At 40.6% G+C, this 24,092-nt stretch overlaps 1 protein-coding gene across 1 annotated transcript in view; it reads left to right on the plus strand.

Moving 5' to 3' along the window:
* The window catches only part of eipr1 (EARP complex and GARP complex interacting protein 1), an 83,523-nt gene that overhangs the window by 28,383 nt on the left and 31,048 nt on the right, over positions 1-24,092 (plus strand). Inside the window, exons 5-6 of the mRNA XM_041971518.1 lie at positions 3,881-3,980; positions 19,836-19,972. Coding sequence (XP_041827452.1) covers positions 3,881-3,980; positions 19,836-19,972 — 237 coding nt within the window. The remainder of the gene's footprint in view (positions 1-3,880; positions 3,981-19,835; positions 19,973-24,092) is intronic.

Here is a 24,092-nt window from a genome sequence, read left to right on the forward strand (position 1 = left end):
GCAGCAACTCAAAACATCTAGTCATGTAGACGAGGTGAAGACGACTTGATGAAGGTTAAACTGAACATCAGAATGAGGGAGAAAGGGGATTTAAGTGGTTTTGAATGTGGTTATTGGTCTGAGTATTTACTCACAACCATCTCTAGGGTTTACAGAGAACGGTCTAAAGAAGAGAAAATATCCAGTCATTGATGTCAGAGGAGAATGAGCAGACTGGTTGGAGATGATAGAAAGACAACAGGAAGTCCAATCAGCACTGGTTCCAACCAAGGTCTGCAGAACATCATCTCTGAACACATCAGATGGACTTACAGCAGCAGAAGACACACCGGGTGCCTCCTGCCAGCTAAGAACAGGAAACTGAGGCTACAATTCACACACACTCACCAACACTGGACAATAGAAGATGGAGAAACATTGCTGGTCTGATGAGTCTCCATTTCAGCTCCACATTCAGATGCTAGGATCAGAATCTGCTGGAAACATCATGAAAACATGGATCCATCCTGCCTTGGTTCAACTCCTCAGCCTGCTGCTGTTGTAATGGTGGGGGGATATTTTCCTTTTTAATTTTCTAATTTAATTTTTAATATATTTTTTAGCTTTAGGACCTTAAGACATAATTATATTGTTCCATGTTGGCCGTGATAAGTGTAAGTTTTGATTCCTAATGACAAATTGAAATAAATTAATTGATTGGAATTAAATTTAAATTAGCAACCACAGCAGCACGTCAGCAATATTTCATAACAAACCCATCAGGTCACTCTTTAATTCTGGCCAACATTTGTTAATAAGACATTTCTATTCGTAACAGAATCCAGCCATGTTTTGGTTTCTAGGTTGTATTTTCCATCATTTGAGGATCATTCAGTAACAACTGCAACATTTATTACTGTAAGGTTTTTATAGGTGTGGTAGCTCTGCACCATCACCATAAGGTACAGTCTTGTTAACTTTGTGTATGGTAATACTAATATAGTAATACTATTAGTAATACTAATAATATTGAACTAGTTTGCATTCTTGAAATGCATGCAGAACTGTTCCTGTCTGTTTATTCCTGACCAGAATTCCCATCCTATGAAGTTTAGAAGGAGTAAAGTAGAACCTATGTATTAGTTTATAGTGAGTAAACTTTCCTTTGGCCTCCCTTATATATTTACTTTGACTTTATTCTGAGCCATTCCTCATTTAATTCACATTTCAGATTATTCGGCCAGTTAGTCATCAAATTAGAGGAATATTTATTTTATATTTTAAAAGTTTTAGAAACAGAGCTGCCCCATGTGTTCTACAAGGTGATTCTAAAACGTCCAAAACTGGGTTGTGATCCCCAATAAACTGTCATCATTTTCCAGTGGGCCAAGTTGTTGGAAGGCTTTGGCCAGTGGGCCACACATTCCCCTCCACTGGTACTCTCTTATTGGTACTCTTATAGAGGCAAAGCGCCTCTATATTTTCCATATTTTGATTTAAATCACACTCACATGAATCACAGTAAATAAGAAAGTAACTATAACCAGTTACTGGTTTAAAAACTATAAAACTATCAGTTTTATAGTAATTTTTCCCAAAATGGGCGCAGGTCCTCTTGAAGTGCCTTAGCACATTTTCTCTTTATTCGCTGAGAAGGAGTCAATCTTGCCCTCAACATTTTTTATGTGTGCATACTTATCGATCCAGTTGTTATTAAATTTTCTATTTTTGCTGTCAACTTTTTCTCCTTTTTCAACGCGACAAGCTTTCATAAGTAGCCGATGTCTTTGGACATCCATCCACAATGCAAACGGCAGTTCTACGTAGTTTCACAAAGCTAATAAACTATTCATTTACTATTTATGGGTTTCATAGGTACCACCCGTAGGTTTCTGAAGAGCTGAATTGAAGCTCTTTGGGCGTTCCCACCGTCGCCATCTTGGCAGTGTCACGCGCGTCCTCATTCCTGGAAAATACAAAAATGAGCAAAGAGGTGGAGCTGAGAGGGGGACTGTGAAGGTGGGGGTGGATGATTGACACCCATCAAACTCCGGTGTACCTAGAGCTAAGAGCTAACCGAGCTAACCTGGAGCTAACGGTAGCTAACCAGCTAACGAAGGTAGGCAGGCTAAAGCTAAAGCACACTGTTAGCCGGCTGAAAACGACTGCTGTGCTACACTCTCCCTTCTTGCCATGGATATTGGATACCTGCCAATCAAAAGGACACGCCCCTAATTATGCCGAATTTCAAGATTAAATAACATCCAAACTGATGAGTTTGAAAAAAATTCACCCCCCTCACAGTTGTCATGAAGGTAAACTTGACCTATTAATCCTAAAATGTATTTTTGTACCAGACATGTTTATTTCTACTGTGAAGTTGGTCTTTTTAATCCGGGAGTCTATGGGGATTGACTCGGTGTTGGCGCCAGCCCCTAGTGGATGAGAGGGGAACTGCAATTTTTTATAGTTCCACATAGGTCTTCACATTTTACTGCCGGAGGTTGCCAGTTTAAATTGACTGATGAGCTGGTTCTGGTCTATTGGCCGCCAGTTGAATAGTCCCACTCTAAAGCATTGGTTCCCAACCTGTTTTTCTTGAGGACCCCTTCATGCAACTACCAAAACGTTGTGGAGCCCCGCTCACCCTGTGTTGAAACCATTCTTAGTTTTATGCTTTCATTAGCTGCTTCTCACCATGGCATTTCTCAGACATGTCTCATTAATGAAATGGTGCAAAGTTTAGTGTTGTCAGGCTCCGAAAACACTGGTTCCATTTGAATGAAACACTAAAATGATTAAAAAAATTCACCTCAGCTCATGTCTTTATGGCCTTCATTTAAATCACACTGGCTCTGAACAGTCAAAGCCTCGAGGACCCCTTGTGCTCTTGGGGAACCCCCATGGGGTCCAGGGACCTCAGGTCTGGAACCACTGCTCTAAATTATTTTATTATGAGGTCAGAGAGAGACATTAATCTTACATTGGAGATATTTTTTTGGCCCACTTTGGGCCCCTTAGTACCAAAGTAGCCTGGTTTAACCAGCACAGCCTACCTGAGTATTGTTGCTGACCATGTCCATCCCTTTATGACCACAGTGGAGCATCTTCTGATGCTACTTCCAGCAGGATAATGCACCATGTCACAAAGCTCAGATCATCTCCACCTGCTTTCTAGAACATGACGATGAGTTCACTGGACTCCAACGACCTCCACAGCCACCAGATCTCAGTCCAGTAGAGCAGCTTTGAGATGTGGTGGAACGGGAGATTCTCATCATGGATGCAGCCGACAAACCTGCAGCAACTGTGTGATGCTGTCGTGTAAATATGGAGCAAAACCTCTGAGGAGGGTTTCCACCACCTGGTTGAATTTATGACACCAAGAATTAAGACAGTTTTAAAGGAAAAAAATAGGGTCCAACCTGGTACTATCAGGGTGGTCCTGATAAAGTGGCCACTGAGTATTTAATCCTCCATTATTCAAATGTGCACTGGCAGAAAATGACATCCACACCCACTGATTCCTCCACTTCGTTCTTCTTCTACGTGCCTTTTATGGTGAGAAAATGGTTGATGATTGATCATGGTTCTTCTGGGCGAATTAGAACTTAACTTATAGGAAATTTATTGCCTTTTCTGCTCTGAATTTTTCACTTCACATTAAAACCTGTAATTCAATAAAAATTGATTAAAAGTGAGTCTGCGTGTAAATCACAATGTAGATCAGCTTGAGTAAACCACACAAAGATGATGTGGCATCAAATGTTCACTCAAGATATTAAATATTTCCTTGTTAATAAAATCCTGCCTCACCAAATGTATGTTACATGTTTTCTGACTGTAACTCTGCTCTTCTATGTGTGTGTGTGCTGCTGCATGTGTCTTTGTGCATTTACAGTGTGCTGTGGGAGCCCATGGGAGATGGCAAGCGTGTGATTTCATTGGCTGATAACCATGCGCTGCTCTGGGACCTGCAGGAGAGCGCCACACAGGCCAGGGTAAGACACACAAGCTGTGAAGCACAGAGCGAACGCAGACCGCATCGCAGGGAAAGCTAGCTCATTATTTGATAACCACCATATCGTCTTGGTGTTATCAGACGAGCACATCCTCTCTCTGTGACAACAGCAGTGTCCACTATTCTGTTCCACACACACATTCACACACAGAGTATCTGTTAGATCTAAGCTGAGTCTCCTTTAATGATATTCTGGTCAAGTCTGTCCCACAGTGATAGCAAGAGTCTTGTTTAATAAGTGAGAGAGAAGTCTGTCCACAGTTCACTGAAGGGATGCTGCTTGAGTTTGGAAACTGCAACACACCAACAAATGTTGGTTTCCACTTGAGCATCATGATCAAATGTGGAGATCAGATGTGAACAGTAATGTGTAGTTTTTCAATGTTATAATGTTACAAGAGCTTGTTAATAAAGAAACAACAGCAAAATTTGAAACTACAAAAAAATCTCAGGTCGACATGTTCAAAAAGGAGGAAGAAGTCGAACTTATTTAATCTACTTTGTCTAGATGGCAGACGTGAATCTTCAATGTAAAACAACTGTAGGTGCAGGTAGGAGAGGGAGGGGGTTTAAGCAAAGACACCATTTGGAGCCAATGAGAGAGTCTTCAGAGTGGATTACAGAGCTAACAGCAACATATCGAAACACTTTTTCACTGTTCATGAAGTTTTTCCTCAGCTGTTAGCGTCTGGGATTCTGGAAGGGAATATTTGCCTTCTGAAGATGATGATTAGTCATCTAGCTCAGTGAAAGTGATGGTTCTGTTAGAAATCACGGTGCATCCGTCTGCAATAATAACCTTCTTGAAGCACCACATGTGGGAGATGACAACTCTGAAGCTTTACCTGACCGAGGTCAGTGAGGCAGAATTCCAGTGTAGCACTGAAACAGGGAATCCCCACCACTGAGGCCGATGAGAAACGCTTCTGGAGGCCCCTGTCAATACGATATGGTTCGTTAATGATTTGACAACGATTTGACTTTATTTAATGCAGTTCGGTTTGATACGATTCATGATGCAGGTCAAAACGATTCCACATAATACAAAGAATTTACAAGGCCACATCTGGTTTCTAAGTAGGATCACAACTATTTTGTCCTTCGCTGTGAAGGATGTATTTCATACTTGACTGTTTTCTATGAAGCAAACCAATAAATTCAACTTAAAAAGAAGATCCAATTAAATATGACCAGGTAGAGGATTGTTTTATTCCTAATTAATACTAAATAATAAACCTTTTTTTTTTTCTTCAATACTTTTTTCAGTCTTATTTTTTATAAAATACATTTATATAGGCATTTTTTTTTACCTAACTATTAAGCATTTTCCAGCATTAACAATGTGCAAACAAGGTCATTAAAGTGCCTGTGCTACTGCTAACTGAGCAGTGAGAGCAGAAATAATTTCAATTTATACAGTTCCACAAAAATATCTCCGTCTCTGCATGTTTGCTATAAACCAACTGCTGCTGCCGTGTGTTTTCATAACAAAACGTCACATGGTAATGATGATGCGTTCAAGGTGCCTCGAAGACACGAGTGCAGAGGAGATAAACTATATAATAATATATGTAACATGGGTTTTACTGATGCAGATACACTAAGAAAGATATGTTGCGATGTACACTGAAGTAACCGGAGCAGCTGCATCGTAAACGTTTGTGTCGGACCACCTATTCGGATCGGTGAATCTTTCCATCCCTACACTGAAACATCTGTGGGAGTAGCAGAGGTCCAGATAGTGCCATAAATATCCCTAAAAACAGCTGGGTTGGACACAGTTAGATCGGACAGTTTGCTGAGACAACTGGGAAACTAAAATTTGGTAAACCAAAATATAAATTGTTTATGTGTCTAAATGTGCATACAAATATAAAGTCGTAGTGAAAGCTAAGGAATCTAATACAGCTGCCAACCTGTGATGCCACAATATGAAAGTAGAGAAGTTTTTTACGCCATTATTAACTCTGGTTCATATTCAGCATTTTTCTCATTTACATTATGCCTTAAAAACTTAAAAAAAAAGAGTTAACTTCATATTTACCTTATATTTTACATGTCATTATTTTAAATTACTTTCGTCACAATTTGGGGTTCATTTGTTTAGTTTTTTATTCTCTTTATCATTAGATTTAGCTGTGAAAGTTGTTACCAGCTAACAGAGAGACTCGCTGATGATTTTAATACACAAAAGGTACCGAGTAAATAAGCTGAGTGTAAATACTTGTGGTCTGTAGTTGTGTCCTTCGAAGTGCAAGGTGAAGAGGTGCTTCAGTGTAAATTCACCAAATTCAGCCTGCTGGTTCTGCACTTATAAAGACCCATTATGTGTTCCAAGCTTCTAACAGTGGTGTGTGTCAGGTGTTCATCCATGCAGAGTTGTGTTGTTCAGGTCGAGCCTTTAATGGCTCTGTGTGTGTTCTGTTCCATTACAAGCTGGGCCTGATAAAGAATATTCAGTAAATGAGTCATTAGTTATTCATGCACCCATTTTCAGAGCATCAAGTTCACACAGTTGATAATTACAGGTATGTGTGCTCTTTCTGGGTCTTTTTCTTTCTTTTTTATTCACCCAAAACTCACTGAGTTGTGGGTCGTTTTCTGTTAAACAGGAAGTGTAGTGGTTTTATTTCACCACTAGATGGAGCGGTTCAAAGTTTAAAATTTTCTTGGGTTGCCTGCTTGGGTTTGTTTGGATATTTTAGATAATTGATACATATATTTGTAGATTTTATACATCCTCTCATATGATTTACTAAATTGTCCAAACTTCTGGTGATAACCTGGAACCTGGGGGCATCATGTGGGAAGTGAAAGTTTCATTAAACAAAACTGAGGGCGTGCACTGCAAAGAAGTTGTACCAAAACTTTAGTAGTAATTCAATTTTACATAAAGGAGTATACACGGTGCATCAAAAACTGATGTGATACTGCTGTAATGCGGTCCTTCTAAAGGGCTTGTTGTGTCTATTGATGTTCTTTTAGACCCCACCTACACAAGGACGAGTGTAGGTGATTCTGATACAGCTCTTTGTCATTTGGAAATTTCATCCTCACAGAATCACCGTTTCTGGAGTCTGAAACTGCTGCTTTTCTAAAAGTGGTTTCCAAAGTGAACAGCTCTGCAAACGACACCCTTTTTCATTCAGTGTGAACAACCTAGAAAAACGCATCTTTTTTACAACCTGATGACGCAGTCGCCCCGGTCTTCTGTAGAAGGCATGCATGGAGCTCCCTCTTCTTCTTTTGCTCCTTCATTGCCGGTGGTTTGCATCAGCGCATTCTCCATGTCTTTGCGCAGTGTTACTTTAGCAGCATTGCAGCGCCACTTACAGGCCTGTCGTTTTTACCGGAATCGTGTGGACGCAAATCTCTCTGGAAAAGCTTCAGTCTATACAAAAAAAAAGAAACAATTTCATCTCACCAGGAACCACCTCACTAAGGAACTGCCAAGATCAGGGCAGGCTGGGGCCCACACCACTGCCAGGGCTGCAGTGCAGGGCCCCCCAACCTCCCCAACCAACAAAATCTCCATAGCAACAAACCTGCAGACCGAGTAGGCATAGTCCTGCAGTGGAGCATCCCCATGAGGAAAACATTGAAGTGAAAAAGGTAAAAAGTATACAACAAATAAATACAATACAATACAAACAAATAAAAACAATAAAAGTAAGCATTAAAGAATAATAGTACATATTACGCAATTAACCCATAAGAGCCCGACGTGACATATTTGTCACATACAGTTTCTGAGACATTTTGCTTCAATTTATGGTAAAAACTTTGCTCAAAATTCTGTTGAACACAATCTGATATTTGTCTTCTGTCCCCTAATAGATACCCAGAAGCAGAAAACCACATTATAATATTTTTAATATATCACATGGTAATAAATGGTAGATACCCCTCCCCCCCAAAAAAAAAGTTTATTCTTTGTTACATTTTGTTAAAGGGCCAAATAAAGACTTCATATTTAAAAACATTTCTTACCATTTTTCATGGGTCAGGCCTTAACTGGTTAAATAAGTAAAACAAAAATATATCTAATAAATAGTTAGATAAAAATAAACTAAATCAAACAAAAATAAGTAAATAAAACAACATTCAGCTAGAAGCTCAGCTAAAAAGGTGGGTCTTGAGCCTCTTTTCAAAAACATGAACAGTCTCTGCAGCCCTGAGGTTTTCTGGCAGGCCGGTCCACAGATGAGGGCCGTGGAAAGAGGTCTCACCAGAAGCTTCAGTCCTGACCTTAGGATCGACTAAAAGGCTGGTACCAGAAGACCTCAGGTCTACAAGGGCTCATAATTTAAAATCAGGTCAGATAAATAAGAAGGCCCGAGATCATTAAGACGTTTATAAACCAGTAAAAGAACCTTAAAATCGACCCTGAAGTGCACAGAGAGCCAATGAAGTGATTTTAAAAATGGTGTAATGTCTTCCCGCCCTCTGGTCCTCATCAGCACTCACATCTAGTTTATTCCGCTGTCATGAGAATTAGACATTGTACCAAAGAAAACAATATTTTAATGTCCACAGTGCCTTGATCATCACCCTAAATCCATCTTACTCCACAGAACTTAGAACCAGGTCTTTTAGCTGTACGGATTGTGATGACCGTGGTTATCTCCATCCACCTCTTCTTTTTATGTCGCAGTCAGGACCTCCTAGCAAACATGTCTACAAGTGACATCTGATTCGAGTGTCCTCGAACATTTTCAGTCATTCAGTGCTCCAAAGCATGTTTGTGACTAAGGTGATGCAGCGAACTGTTCATGTTGCTCCACCAACATAATTTAATATTCAGACATAATTTGCATTAATTAGTTGTTTTGTCCACATCTGATTGTTTTATAGCAAAGTATCTGCATTCTTTAGCAAATGTTTTTCAGTTTCATTGTTTTCAGCTTCCGATTGTGGACTTTCTCCATCCATATTCACCACTCAGCATCTCTAATAGCACAGCTGGAGCAGTGACAACAGTTTCCCCCTGCACCACATTCCCAACGTTGTTTAGGCTGTTTAACCAGTTCAGATACACATAGTGATGTTTTGCTGTTGGTGTCTACTAATAGATCAGATCCCTGGTGTCTCAGAGACGCCAGCAGCTTCGACAAAACGGCAGTAATTGATGCTCTGGGAATTAGAACGAGCTGCTTTAATACAGCGGATTAATCTTTAGAGGTGTACAATTAAAGTATTACTTCAGCTGACAAAGTGTAATCATAGTAACTAAACCAAAATAATCATTTTAATTTAACCTTTGTCTGAACTGCAGCATCCATGTGACAATCCCTTGAATCCAGTGCAACACTTATAATGTATTTCCTGTTTGAGATGGATTCAGTGTGTGTTTGCGTGACCCCGGCGTGAGGATGAATAGCCCACAGAGGTGTGTGCGGGGTAATAATCCCATTGTGTGGCACATAGACTGGACAATGCAGTCATTATTCCTGCACTGAAGCAGCAGAAGATTGTTGGACAGTGATGTACAGGGAAGGGATAATGAGCGCAGGATGGAGAAAGAGGGAATGATGAAGGGTCCTCCTGATTGGAAAGATGAAGATTAGGAGGGAGGACGAGTGAGCCTGGGTTTGGAAAGAGAGTGGGTTTGATGAGAAGAAGGGAAATGTAAAAGAGGAGAAGAGCTCAGCAGCAGAGATGAATTCCTCCAGTGCTGACGAGAATGCTAATCTCCTTACTTCCTCCCTCCTCCCTTCTTCATCCCACTCTACTCTCCTGTTCCCTCAGTCTGTCAGAGGGTGATGTGTTCATCTGAAGCCATGTCCAGCTGCAGCGTGGCTGCGTCTCCCGCTAGGGCCCGGCCTAGATTAGCGAGCATGTGAGTTCGATGTGGGTGTGTGTGCATGCATATGTAAGAGGGGATTGTGGGTATGAGCGTACCAGAATGCATTGTTTGAAAAAAAGATCGCAGCATTTGTGGACGTGTGTGCAGAGCTCATCAATTAGACTCTCTGGTGGAAGTGAGTGAGAGCATTGCACACCCACACACCTCATCCTGCACATCTGCTCGCACACACAAACAAATGCTAACACACCAGAGTCCAGTGAAAGCATGAACGCATGCAGATTTGACAGATAGCTCTGCGTTAGCGCTGCAGGCCTTATAAATGAATGTGTCCCCTTGTGTTGTGTGCACTGCCTTGTTAAGGCCTCTAATTTGGTTAGTGTGCTAATAAAGCTGGGAACCCGGGATGCACGGAGCCCAAGCTTCACTGTTGCACCATCAGTGCAGCAAGAGTCGTGCTGCACTGATTGTGCAACTAGAAGAAATTCTTTTCTTTCAATAAAAGTCGAGGAACTGCATTCATTTTGCAACAGATTCTGGAATTACCCACAAACCTGAGTCACTTTGTAGGAAAATAACAGAAGTGATGCTACACAGGCTCATTCTTATTTATTTAAAGGTTATTTGCTATAGATAGTACTTCTGCCAGTATGGAGTTGTTAAAACATGAAAATATAATGATGAGGATAAATACTAAACTTTGGTTTCAAATGTGTTATTTTGCATCAATTTGGTAAAATCCAGAGATGTTTACTAATCATCTTTTGCAAGTCCAAGTCACTTTTAGTTGTAATGAGCATCCGGCCTCCTTAGATCATAGTAGATTTTTAACTGGTTGACTTTTTAACTGTCCAGCATGGTGGCAGCAGGATGATGGTCTGGCTGCTGTGCTGTGCCAAACAAATTTGCTTTGCCAAGAGGAGTTTTATGGATATAAGGCTCTCTTGATAATCAGATTTTTTAATTCATTTATTTAAATCTTATTTATTTATTTTAAGTTATGGAATTTATCTAATCTTGCTGACTGGAGGGGACAGAAAAAAAGGGGAATAGTGAAGAGAAGAAGAGAAAATAGAGAAAAAGGAGAGGACACAGAGATACAGTAGAAAGAAGCAGCGATCTTCAATCCAACCTAACACCAGACAACCGGCTGCTGCACAGAAACACGGCAGAGAATTTCCAACAGCTTTTACAGGTAAACTAAGCTGACAATCATCAGGAGTTCCTAAATAATAACCAAGACAAAGAAAAACAAACATGTATCACAACAACAGCCATAGTACCAGAAACACCCACAACAAAACCTAAACACAAGCATCTCTTAGTGTATAAACCCACAGGACACCTCAGTAACTGCGTCAGCATGCAGAGGATGAGGAATGAAGAGGGACCAGAGATGAGTGTGATCCTGCAAATGTGACCACGCCTCTATGGAGGCTAGAGGAAGACTAGGGCTGCCTTTATTCACGTTTCGCAGTTTGCATTCCAAACAATGCGGAACGTTTGTCAGTGCACGATTTCCGGTGCACCGAATAAATTGATGCACACATCAGAGCTCGGCTAAATCCGTGCTACCAGCTGAACTACTGTGTCTCTATATTTAGCGAGTTTTCAGACCCATCCAGTCCTCGTGTCTTTGATTGTCGTCAGTATTTCTAATGGTTGTTTATGAGTTCTTGTTTTTGGTTCTTGTTGTTCTTTCCTGCCAGTGCAACTAACATCTGTTCTGACGTCCACCTGCTTCTTTTCCCTGCAACTGCCTCCTCATCCTCCATGCATCCTGACGTTAACATTACATGAGGCTCTATATCGTATATATAACGGTGAATATGAACAAGTCTTTATCTGCTCACAGCAGAGGCAGGAATCGACTGTTTTTTAATGGAAGCAATGCAGGGGCACAGACTGGAAAAGAGGTGTCACATGTAAATGAGTCCCTAAAAACAAATAAAGTAAATGAAACTGAACTGAATGAAGTTATTATTACAACTAAAGTGATCATCTGATGGTAAAAGTTGAGTAAATCCAGTGAAACAAGCAGCCAATGATATTTTTTATGAAATGTTTAATTAGGATTATCCTGCATAATATGGGTATAATCACCGCTGCACAAAGACTTGATAACGAGAACAAATCTCTATTAAATCACAGGTTTTAGCATCACTGGCTGTTTAACTTTAACTTTTACAAAGTTGAACTTCTGGTGGTTTTCTGATGTTCACATCCTTTTATAAACTGTAAGCTAGTAACACCAGACAACCAACCGCAGAGACGTGTTTACAATCTGGAAGATATCTAAGGCCACGCATCCTGAAACATTCTTTAAAAACCCGGTTGGCAGGGCGTCAAGACAGCAGGTGGTAGTTTTCAGATGGCCAATGATCTCATCCAGGTTTTTAGGACTGATTGGAGAAAAGTGTGTCATGGTGTTTGTGTCTCTGAGTGGACACAGGGACATATGTCCTGTCCCTGGCATGGAAGCACTGACTGGTTTTCTTAATGGTGTCAGTAAAGAAAGAAGCAAACTCATTTCAGGCCCGGTTGGATAGAAGTTCTGGGGTTACTGACCCAGGAGGATTAGTTAGCCTGTAACGAACAAGGCTCGAGCTTTATTGCTGTTCTTAGCAATGATGTCAGAGAAGAAAGATGGTCTGCGTTTCTCAGCTCCAGACTATAAATCCTCAGTCTCTCTTAATAGATCTCATAGTGAACCTGCAGCTTTGTTTTCCTCCACCTGCGTTCAGCTTTTCCACGTTCTGGTTTTTCAGCTCTTACCAGTGTGGCATTTTTCCATGGTGCTCTCTTTTTGGCAGGGATCACCAGGCCGGGGGAGGGGCGTGATGGAGCGAAAGCTGGTAGAAACATTTCAGTGGTATTTTCACCAATGTACTGTTTCTTGATAACCTCTGTTTGGGCTTTTTGTTGACAATAACAGCGCTCTGACATAAAAATAGGAAAGATCCAAATAAGTTGTCTGTTTTGTTTTTAAAGTTGTGTGAGCAATTAACCCACTCTTACTTTTCCTGATCGCTAGCATTAACACACATGTAATGATGACCAGAAAGTTAGCGATCAGTACTGTAGATGGAAATGTGACAAACCCAACAACGAGGCTAAAAAAGCCCAGCTGATTAGCCACATGAAACAAAAGATGTACCTGGAGTGGGTAGAAATACAGCTCACTATAGTTCAACATTGTATGAAAGTGCAAATAGCATCATTAGCTTATCTATTTCTTGGCAGCAGAATTTTCCACCTCTGTTGGCATCGTGGTACATTTGCCACATGTACACCTATTAACAGGGCATGTACAAATATATAAGGCGAGTGGAGGACAGCAAACAATGTTATATCAGACTAAAGTTGGAAAACAGAGTATTTACCAAACTGATACGTCCCGCTGTATTCCTTGCTGCGGGGTGCTTACTGAGTATTTATATTACTTAGGTTTGTTTACAAGTTCTGCCGGTGTTTTTATGACGAAAACAGTGCACGTTCCTGACAACTACTCTCGGCAGTTGACCAATCAGAGGCAACCTGTATCAGGGGGAGGTGGGGCTTAGGGCGGAAGAGTCTCATTCAGCTTGTTTCTGGCAGACGCTGATCTGAGAGGATTGATATAAAATAAATACAGACGTATGTGTAACATGCTGGATTGATTCCTGCCCTTGTGCACTCACATTAAAATAAATTAGCCTGAAATTAGCCCAGTAGAGCCCCTTTTAGTATTGTTCCTGCAGCCAGATTGTTATTGCCACCATAGATACATCAGTACGTCTACACAGCAGTGTGTTGAGTCTTATGTGACTGGTAATCTCAGATATCACTTTATTTTTCCTTCAAGTAAACTTTATTAACCTGATGATAAAATATTGTAATGTTCATGGAATAGTCCCAGAATTTTATCAAACTGCAGCTTCTTCCCCTTTTTCCTGTCTTGTTTTATTGTCCACCTTCTCTCTTTTCCTCTTTTACACTCAGTACTCCCTCCTTTTATTCTCTTATTTTTTTTCTATCAGCCCTCCTCCCTTCTGCTCTGTGGCCTCTCTCTCTCTCTCTCCCCCTCTGTCCTCCCTAGCTGAAATAATGAGAATGTACCAGGGAGCTGCGTGGTGACGGACCGATCGATGATCCTTGCTCCAGCAGGCAGAGACAGAAGAGAAGGAGGGAGGGGAAGAGAAATGGGAGAAGGAGAGAGATGAGGATAAAAACCTGCAGATAGTCAGGGAGCAGAGAAAAATGGAGCAGCATGATTCTGCTTTTTAAAAGTGCTAGATGCATCATAGTTTGAGGGAATGATCATTTCCAAAGCAAGTCTGTGGCATTAATTGGATTTTTAAAGCAGCCTGATGAAGTGGTATTCTTTATAATTCTCAGTCCTTGAAGCATTTACCTTTTGATTAATTTCACCTTCATGTTTTAAATACACGGACCAGGTTTGATGAATATCCGATGAAAAGCATGTCCTGTTTGAAAGGCCCTAAATGCTGCAGTTTAACCTGCCTGCCTCGTAGCCAGACCTCTGTGTTTTGACATTTCCTCAGCTGCAGACATTTTGGAATGAGTCTCAACTAAGCATGCCACGATTATAGATGCTCCCGGTACGATTATTGTCAGATTAAAGTATCCTGATTTTACGATTATAGTGATTAGTCTGCGTAAATTTCATCCTATAATAATAATAATACTGAAACAGTGGAAATAAAGAAACAACACCACATATCTGGAATTAAATACTCTTTCTTCTACTGACGTCTAAAAGGCATCGATCTCACGCTAAGACGTATTTAGTTTTTCTCTTCCTATGATGCTACTGAATGCATCACGGTGCTGTAAACCCGACCAGGTTTTCATAATTAAAAAAAAAAATTCTAATTAAACAAAAACATTAATTTAAGTGTTATTTTTGGTCAACATTAATGTAATTTCACCAAACTATGGAGCATTTAGCTTTAGCATAAAAGGCTGCTGGTTGTCCTGCAGGTGAAACAGGAAATCTGGCAAAGATGATTTAATCCGTTTGTTTGGAGGGAATAACTCTTCTTCTGTCGTACTGTTCCACTCCAACACTCTTCTTCTGCGACTCACATGGAACAAAAACGGGTGTTTGACTTTGTTTTCGTTCCTTGTGGAAGTTGTACTGATCTGCCGATGTGGTTCAGACATAGTCCTAGGTGGAAAGTGACGATAGGGATCTTTACAGTCTTAACCAGTCTTTAAACCATCTTTCAACTTTCAACCTAAGTGGTCTAAAATGTTCTCGGAGGCTTGGTCTCAAGGTGACAGCTGATCTATTAAAACTGAGTGATCTTGAGACAAAGCATAAAGTGGCAGCATGACAAACAGTTGTGGACATTTAAATGCATCATCATCATCATCATCATCAATAATCTGGAGTCCAGATTTGCTCTTCAGCAAATTCTCAGAAAAACTTTAGATCTGCTCCATCTTCCACCTGTTAGAGATGTTTGAGAAGCTTCTTCAGCTTGTCTCACATCCACCGTTGCTCCAATGGATTCTTTGAACTTGATGAGAAGGAACACATCTGTCTGTAGTATTGACCTGTGAGACAGGATTGTGACAAAGCACAGATCTGCAAAAAGCTCCGACCGCCAGCAGACTTCCTGAATCTGTCTGTAAAACTGAATGAAACACAAAACTAACCAGATAGCAGTAAGAACGAATGAGCGTGAATAAGCTCAGAAAGATGAGAAGATGAAGAGACTTAAAAACAAAGAGTACATTTTTAAACTGGATCATGTAAGTAACTGGAAACCAGTTAAAAGATGCTAATGCCGGGGTTAATACCAGTCAGTAGGTGAATGGCTCCATTTTAGACCAACTGGAGACAATGAACAGAGGCCTGGTCCAAACTAAAAGACGGAGAGTTGCAGTGGTTCAGTCTGCAGGTAATGAACAGGTGGAAAACATGTTAGCCTCTGGCATTAGCAGGAAGGTATGACTCTACCTTAGCTAGCTGTCTGAGATGGAAGACTGGACTACTGTACTCACCTGTCTACACAGTTTAAAAGAACCATCCAGGAACTCTCTGAGGATTTTAACCTTTTTTCTGACATCAAGAAGATAAAGGACCCAGAGCAATGTCAAAATCCGGAAAAACAGATTTGCCAAAAATGTCTATTTTTGTTTGTTTAAGGGCATATTTAATTTATAAAAAGTGACTTAGGCTTACTGTTTACTGAAGGTAAATGGTATATTTCAGTTTTTGATTTGAGTTTTGTGATTTTAATCAAATTATTTGTCAGTTGATGGTGAAAAAAGATTAATTAAATCAATTTTAGGGTGCATTCACACCTAATAGTCTACTAGACTTAGTTCCATTTGGGTCCAAGTTTGCTTTCACAGCATAAAAATCTCCAGTTGGGCAATAGATTGGACAGCTGTAGACTCTGGGGTCCTGACTGGGTTCATAGCTGCCACTGCAAGCCACATGGTCACAGCCCAGCTCAGTGAGCCCCAGTATGTGTGAATCAGGACAAAACCATACGTAACTATAAGCTCAACAAAATTTAGAGTTAAAGGATATGATCTGATGGTGCATCGTTGCTTCTCACCGGAGCTCCCAAGGTGAAATCGGAATAATTAAACTGTAAATTCTTTACATTCTCTCTGGACATACTGAGGCAAACCAGACCTTTTGAATCATGTATTATCACCTACGCTAGAGGCTGCATCAAGAATTACTGAAGCAGAGGACAAGATAAACAGCAAAGAAGAAAACTGGTTCATCTGTTGGTTAATGCAGGACGACTTCTGTTTCCTCCATCAGAGTGAAACATGGAGCTGCAGCAGATCCTGGACCTGCCATCCCCCTTCACGTGGTAGTCTGCTTCCTGCATTTGGTTCCCTTAAAGCTGTCAGGATTTGTGGGCTTTTGCTCTTGTTCTTTTGCAGTCTAAATGGTAAATGGACTGTACTTATACAGCACTTTTCTAGTCCTGTTGGTCACTCAAAGCGCTTTACACTACATGTTACATTCACGCACACACTCAAACAGCACTTCGATTGTTATGTACTAAGTGCTTTTTAATATCACACACATTCGTATCCCGATAGACACATCGATGGCAACCTGGGTTCAGTGTCTTGCCCAAGGACAGTTTGGCATATAGTCAGGAGATCCACTGGCTTTCCGGTTGGGAGACGACTGCTCTTCCTCCTGAGATACAGCCGCCCTGAAGCACTGATCCAAGGCAGGATGGATTCAAACTTTCATGATGCTTCCACCAAATTCTGACCCATCATCCTAAATTCTACCATCTGAATGTGGAGTTGAAATGGAGACGGCTTTAGTTTTGGTTGTTCAGAACATCAACAACTTCAACGTGTTCCCATGTGATGACACTCACACCAGAGACATCAGTGAACCAGCGTTTTCTCCGAAGAACAGACAGCGAAATGTTTCCAAATGTCGTGCTTGTACTTTTATTTTTCCCCTCCAACCTGTGATTCCTTACGTTTCCACTGCGTTCTCACCCGGTTAGAATCAGTGCACATTTTTAAGTCGACATCCCACAAGCTGCGCAATCTCACAGTTAAAAAAATCCACAAGCTTTCAATTCACACATTTTTATATCCATGCATTATGACTCTCACCATGTCACATGAACGCTTCCCAGCAGAAAACAGCTGTTAAAGTAGAGATACTTACCATGTCACTTTAGAAGGGATTACGACAGCTGTGTTTTGGACAAATGAAGAAATGAATGTTAGGATATGTTCTGCTAAATGTGTGCATATTTTCTCCAAACAAAATAAATAGAAGCAACAGACAAGCTGTATCCTGTGCTGTATAACACGGCCTCCAGGTTATTGTTTTTCTAGCTTCTGGGTTTAAACATCATTATCAGATGCAACATCACCAAGTTTCATCATAGTTTTATAATATAACCTTTATGAGGAATGACCAACAACATCTTTTTTTTTTTTGCATACTTAAATTACAAAATAAACATAGTTTTCAAAAGTAGCAAAAATAAAACTAAAATTATTCATTTAAATCAACTATATCAGCATTCTTTAAATATTGGTAATTATTTCACAATTGTTTACATGATAAAATGAAGCAGAGTTTTTAGTTCATTCTCAAAGAGGTGAACAAAATGGTCATTTTGGCATCATCTGTTTGCAACGCCCCCCAACTAGGAGGGGGCGTCAGGTTTCAACCTCTTCACAAAGTTTATTTTTTTCTGCCTCCTGTCTGAAATGACATCCCCAAAATAAATCAAGTAGCCTATATCTTCACAACTACAAGGGCTGTAAGTAAAATATTCTCTATAGAAAGCTGAGACATGGATTACTACAGAACTCTCAGAACAAAGATATGTGTTACTGTGTCGGAGTAAATTCACCTGGAACACAGTAGAAAATATAAATGTTATCTCCTCCTAAAAGAAAACCACGTTAGTTTCAGTGAAAACCAGAGGACAGCAGCCCAGTTCATCTAGGAACGGGTAAAGCCTGATGATGGACTGGCTGCAGTAGAAGGTAAAAGTGAAGCTGAGCAGTTTTCCAGGTGTTTTAATAGAGGTGTTGGGCAGGTAAATATCTCAGGAAGCAATCGGCCGATGATGAGTCAGGAGGATCCAGGGACAGCCCCACATTCACCTTAGAAACACCATGAGGATCCAGAAAGAAGTGAAGCCCAAGATAGTCAATGATAGGAGGAGAGAATCCTTCACTATAAACCTCCTTCATCTCCATGGAAACCAGCAGGACCTTCATGGTTCGTTTCAAACAAAGGCAGAGTCAAAGGAGAACACGTTAGCAGAGTTTTTAGAGCTGGAATCTGAGTTTGAATTTTTTTCAGCTTTTGTCTCGCAGACATCTTTGTAACCAGCTGAGTCTCTGCTTTCATACGACTCCTTGTTTGTGTGGTTCGCTTAGCAGAAGCTCCAGAGTGGACAGAGCTGTTCTCATGGTTTTCTTTCATCTCCATATAATTGCTTGGCTTTGAACTGTGCTTGATTTGGATGCCAGTGCTTGGTACAGTCGTTTAGCTGAGTTTCTCTCTGTTATGTTGCTATGCTACATGCTAGCATTGCTGCTTTCTAGTGGTGCAAATATCTTCTATACTGCATGGATCTCATACTGCCTTCTGTACAGGTGGATCTAGTCAAGAAGAGGTTAAAAGGTTAAATTATTCTATTCTATTCTATTCTATTCTACAGTCATTTAGCTGACGCTTTTATCCAAAGCGACTTACATTTGAGAGTAAGAACAACACAAGCATGAATTCAAACAAGAGGGGACGTCATCATTAAGTGGTAGTCAGACCTCTTTGAGTCCAGTTGGACCCTGGTGCTGTCATGTAGTGCTAGAGGCAGTGCATATAATGTTTATTTATTTATTTTTTTAAAGTCATTTTGTTTAAATACAAGACCACGATTTCATCACACAATATAATCTTGGGCATAAGTGCACACAGCTGAGTTGAGCCAAAGTGTGGAAATGCTCCTTAAACAACTGAGTCTTTAGCTTGCTCTTAAAAGTGGATTATCAGAGACTCTAAAACAAGACAAAGTTATATAAATGCCTTCCTGCATTTATTCCAGCAGTCTGCAGTGTGGCTGTAAAGAGAAGTCAGTTTGTGTAGAAATCTGGCTCCCCTTCTTGCTTAATGTGTGACATTTTCTAAAATAGTGTATGGCCTTAATCACTTTCACCTCCTAACTAAAAGAGCATGATGATCATTTTGTGAACTGTGGTCCCATTCAGAGTGAAATCGAAGTGAAAGTGAGGTAAGGAGGAGGACAGGTTGCTACCAAACTGGAGAGTGTAGTTTCCACAGTTCTCAGTCAGATCCACTATTTACACTGTTTAAAAAAAAAACCCTAAAACCACATGTTGGGTGGTGTAAATCTGCAGGCTGTAGGTCAGAGTCCTGTCATCTTGAGTCATTCCTGCAGGTAAGACTCAAGCCTCATTATGCTAATTGAATGCACCTGTCACTAGTACTCAGGTGAAAATGCTCAAACATGTTAATGAAGTTGTTGATGTCCTCTGCAGCTATCCAGCACCGCCACCCTGGAGGGGAAAGGTCAGCTCAAGTTCACCTCTGGCAAGTGGAGCCCCCACCACAACTGCAGCCAGCTCGCCACGGCGAATGACACGGCCATACGAGGCTGGGACCTTCGCACCATGAGGTGAGCTCAGTTACACCAAGCTCGATTTTCCAATAACTTCCAACACATGTTGGCTTAATTTCCTTATTTCAAAGCCTTTTCTGTAAATCCTGATACTGATACTTTAATTGTCTATTATTTAAGGGAAAGGCATATCATTGTTTTATTATATAAATATCTCTCCTTCTGTTTCTCTGAATCGATCATTTCTCTGGAAACATGAGAAACTGTGCTCCATGTAAGTCTGTGCCAGGAACAAGAACTTAAAAGCAGTGCTGATGGAGGTTTTTGGTGCACGCTTTGCCACTCAGCATTAAGGCAAATTTTTTATTTTATTTATTTTTCTTACATGGCAACTTTTCCCGCTCACCTGACTTAAAGCCAGACGGATGTTTGAAGAGACTGCGTTTAAATCTGACAGAAGTGAGTCATGTAGCAGTGGTGTAAGTTAAACTGTTGGAGATTAACGGTCTCAGTGGTGTTTACACGTCATTACAAGACATTTCAGAGCAGAACAGAATATGTGTTTAATTGGACTCATCATGCTGGGCCAGTTTTCCAACATTTCCTCTCATTATAAATATTGTTTGTTTAAAAAAAAAAAGATTTTTTTTGTTCTTCCACTACAACTCTGTGAGGTATGTTTTTGGATTAAATCATTAATTGAAGCTAAGTGCATCAGTTTATTAATTTGGGCTTGTTTTATTTGTGCTATGTGCCATCATCATTTATTCACCAGTAACACACATACTTAGACTTACACATCTTAAAAATTTCACTTTTTCAATGACTCCAAACATTCGAATAGACCTTGTGGTTGCAGAGATACGCATTTCCTTATGAGGAGACAATTTTTTTAAAAGAGCAAATAAGCACATGGCTTAAAGGGTTAAACTTAAAGCACACTCACTGCGCCAAAATAAAAACAAAAGAAAAGCTAAAAGAAATAGAGAACACCTTCTCTCTGAGAATATTATCAGCCATGTCATTTCATCCTCCCTCTCTGCTGTGCTTCAGTTGTCCCTGCCATAAAAGCGGGTTATGCACGTACGCACAGACCAGTAACCGTGGCAACAGTAAGAGTGGTTATGATTGGCACTAATGAGTCTTGTGGATTCTTACATCATATTAAAAGCTGTAAAAGAAGCCAGAGGAGGCTTTTTTTTTTTTTTTTTTGGCCAATATGACGTTGACGTTTAAAACAGCACCTTTCTTCATTTTTTTCTTGCCAGGAAAGCATCAGTCACTGACTTCTTGTGATATTTGGCTTCAGATCGATGGTTCATGAGTTGAAGGAAGTATGTTTTTTCCACTGAGCACATGATGAAGTGGGAGCAGCAGAACACTAATGTTCCTGCTTGACATGGAGCATGTGTACTACCACACATTAACCTTGTAACTGCAGGTTATCAGCAGCCCACCTTACAACCTCTAACTGTGTGTGTGCGTGCATGGTTTGCATTGTATATGTGTGCGTTTTGTTTGTGCTTCTGTGTTTCTGAGCTGCTTGATGAGGGAGGTCAGCATGTGTGTATGTGTGGGCTGTGCTGGAGGAATAATAATCACCTCACTATTGATCGCCGTGATAACAGCAGAGTGCCGGAGAGAGAGAGAGACGAGGAAAGAGAGAACATATTTACAAGATGCGTATCAAAGGGCCAGATAAGATGGTTGAATCATTGATATCACTCCCCGTCAGCTCCATAACAAATTAAATAGTTCCTGCACGCCCCGTTTTGGCCGCTCTCCTCCCCGCTGTGATGTTTTGAAAGATGCAACAGTGCGGATTTAGCCTTTGGCACAAAGCGAGGGAGGGGGCTGCAGTGTGGGGCTAGTTAAAACGAACCACAGTCTCAGTATCAGATGAACTGAAATCACAATAATTTGCTGAGGGGCCGTCTGCCACCAGACGTGGGACCGACATGTTGAGATTTTGCTTTAAATGACTGCATTTACTAAAAATAGTGAATTTCCACTTTCTCCATCTCTAATAAAATTGAAGCTTAACGACTACTTCAGTTCGGCCTGGAGGATCTTTCTAATCTTCGGCATGTAGAAGCAGATCCAGCAGAAACATGTGCACCGTCTTTCTGTCCATCTGAAATGAACTCGGCTGTTCCTGTTGATCTGTCTTCTTTCTTGTGTAATCCAGTTTCAGGTTCCAGTTCTGGAGTAAAAATGACTCTCTAAGGTCCTCCTGAGTCCGTGTCCTTTACATCCCTGTCCCTCTCATTCTGAAATTTCTTCAGACTCCCTGAACCATTTCCCAATATTCAGCTCTGTAGATGCTGAAAGCCCAAACTTGTTCTGTCATTGGAGATTGGAGAATCTTCTATTTACATATTCAACTATTTCTCTTTTTCTACCTTTTTCTTGACAACTGTGTCAAATTCTAGATTTTTTTTTTTTTATTTTTACAAATACAATAAAGTTAAGACGTGTAGATAAAAACAGATGACAATGATTTTCAAATCTCATCAACCCACATTCACATGCTGAAACTGAGACATTTTACCATTTCATCAAAAACATGAGCTAATTTTGAATCTGGCAGCAACACATCTGTAAAAAAAGTTGGAACAGGAGCAACAAAAGGCTGGAAAAGTAACTGGTACAAATCAAAAACACCTGGAGGAGCATTTGACAACTAATAGGGTTAATTGGCAACATGTCAGTAACAGGACTGGGTATAAAAGGAGCATTTCAGAGAGGCAGAGTCTCTCAGATGAAAAGATAGTGGGGTGCCCAGGGTGGCAGTGGCCACCTGAAATCTAATTGGACACCCCAGGAGCCACCTCAGGTGATTGACAGGTCACTGGAGGAAGACAAGAGCGTGTTGCCAGACCTGCATTTATCCCCAGTATCACTACACCAGTTTAAAGTAGTTTCTTAATTACTCATCCTTTAAAAACATTGACATGTGACTGCACATCAGTTGTTCAAGTACAACTACTAATGTTATGAAAGGCTACTAACCTGATGTTAGCATGAAGCTACACAGCAGCACTATTCTAGTTTATGCTAGCACTAGATTAGTTTTAAGATAATGTGGGTCAATCATGTCATGTTTAGTTTTCAGTGAGTGCATTTAGGGACTAAACATCAACTCAGTTAATAAAGATTTTCCAAGTGGAGCTGAAAATAAACTATGAAGATGCTCAAAGAGAACGCCAGTATCCACATAAGTCTAGACCAGGGGTGTCCAAAGTCAGTCCTCGAGGGCCGCTGTCCTGCAGGTTTTCAATGTTTCCTGCTTCAACACACCTGACTCAAATTAAATAGATCCAACAGCCTATTAGGTTTTGCACAATGACTCATTCATTTGAGTCAGGTGGGTTTGGAGCATGGACACATCGAAAACCTGCAGGATTGCGGCCCTTGAGGACCGGAGCTGGACACCTCTGGTCTAGGCTAAGCTAGAGCTACATGATCCAGTTTCATTTAAAGAGGCAAGCAAGGCTGCTAGTTGGTTTTAAAGTAGGTACAGCATGAAAATGTGGAGAAATAAATCCCGGAACTAGTCTGGTTTAGTAGAGGAAGATATAATAATGAAGAGAAAGAGAGATATTTAACTTATTAGTAAGGAGGAAGGATACAGATCAGGCACGGTCAAACCCCAGACCCAGTTTTAGCAGCTCAATGTGGAGCTGGCCACACAAGGATCCAGTCAACCACCAGACAGTAAACCAGAACTGATCCCCTACTATCACATTAGGATCCACATACATTAACCAAAACAGCCAACTTACCTTCTATAGACCTTTTAGAACTTGTTGTAAATATTTCTACTTGGTGATCCAGATTATTACTGTAAAGATGTTTTATTTCTCATGTTAGCCTATTGTGACCTGTTATCACAGCAATAGATGTGTTTGTCTTACATTTCCTTTCTCAGTATTAGCCCCAACATCCCCTGATAGTCTCGCGCACCCACAGCATGTATAAAAGCCTAGCTTCACCCCTGGTGGCCATCTAACTGCAGTGTCGCAGAACAGAAAAAAAATTAATTGAAAAAATGTTGCAGAAGTCTCCAAAAAATGTCCACAAGCAAATACAAGAGATGTCCAGCCCCCGGACATTGGAGTAGCTTCAGGTGATGTTTGGCTCTGTGGTTTCCTCGTCTGTCCGTTTTGGAGATTAA

This window comes from Melanotaenia boesemani, chromosome 20 (genome assembly GCF_017639745.1).
Source record: "Melanotaenia boesemani isolate fMelBoe1 chromosome 20, fMelBoe1.pri, whole genome shotgun sequence".
NCBI classification, from domain to species: Eukaryota; Metazoa; Chordata; class Actinopteri; order Atheriniformes; family Melanotaeniidae; genus Melanotaenia; species Melanotaenia boesemani.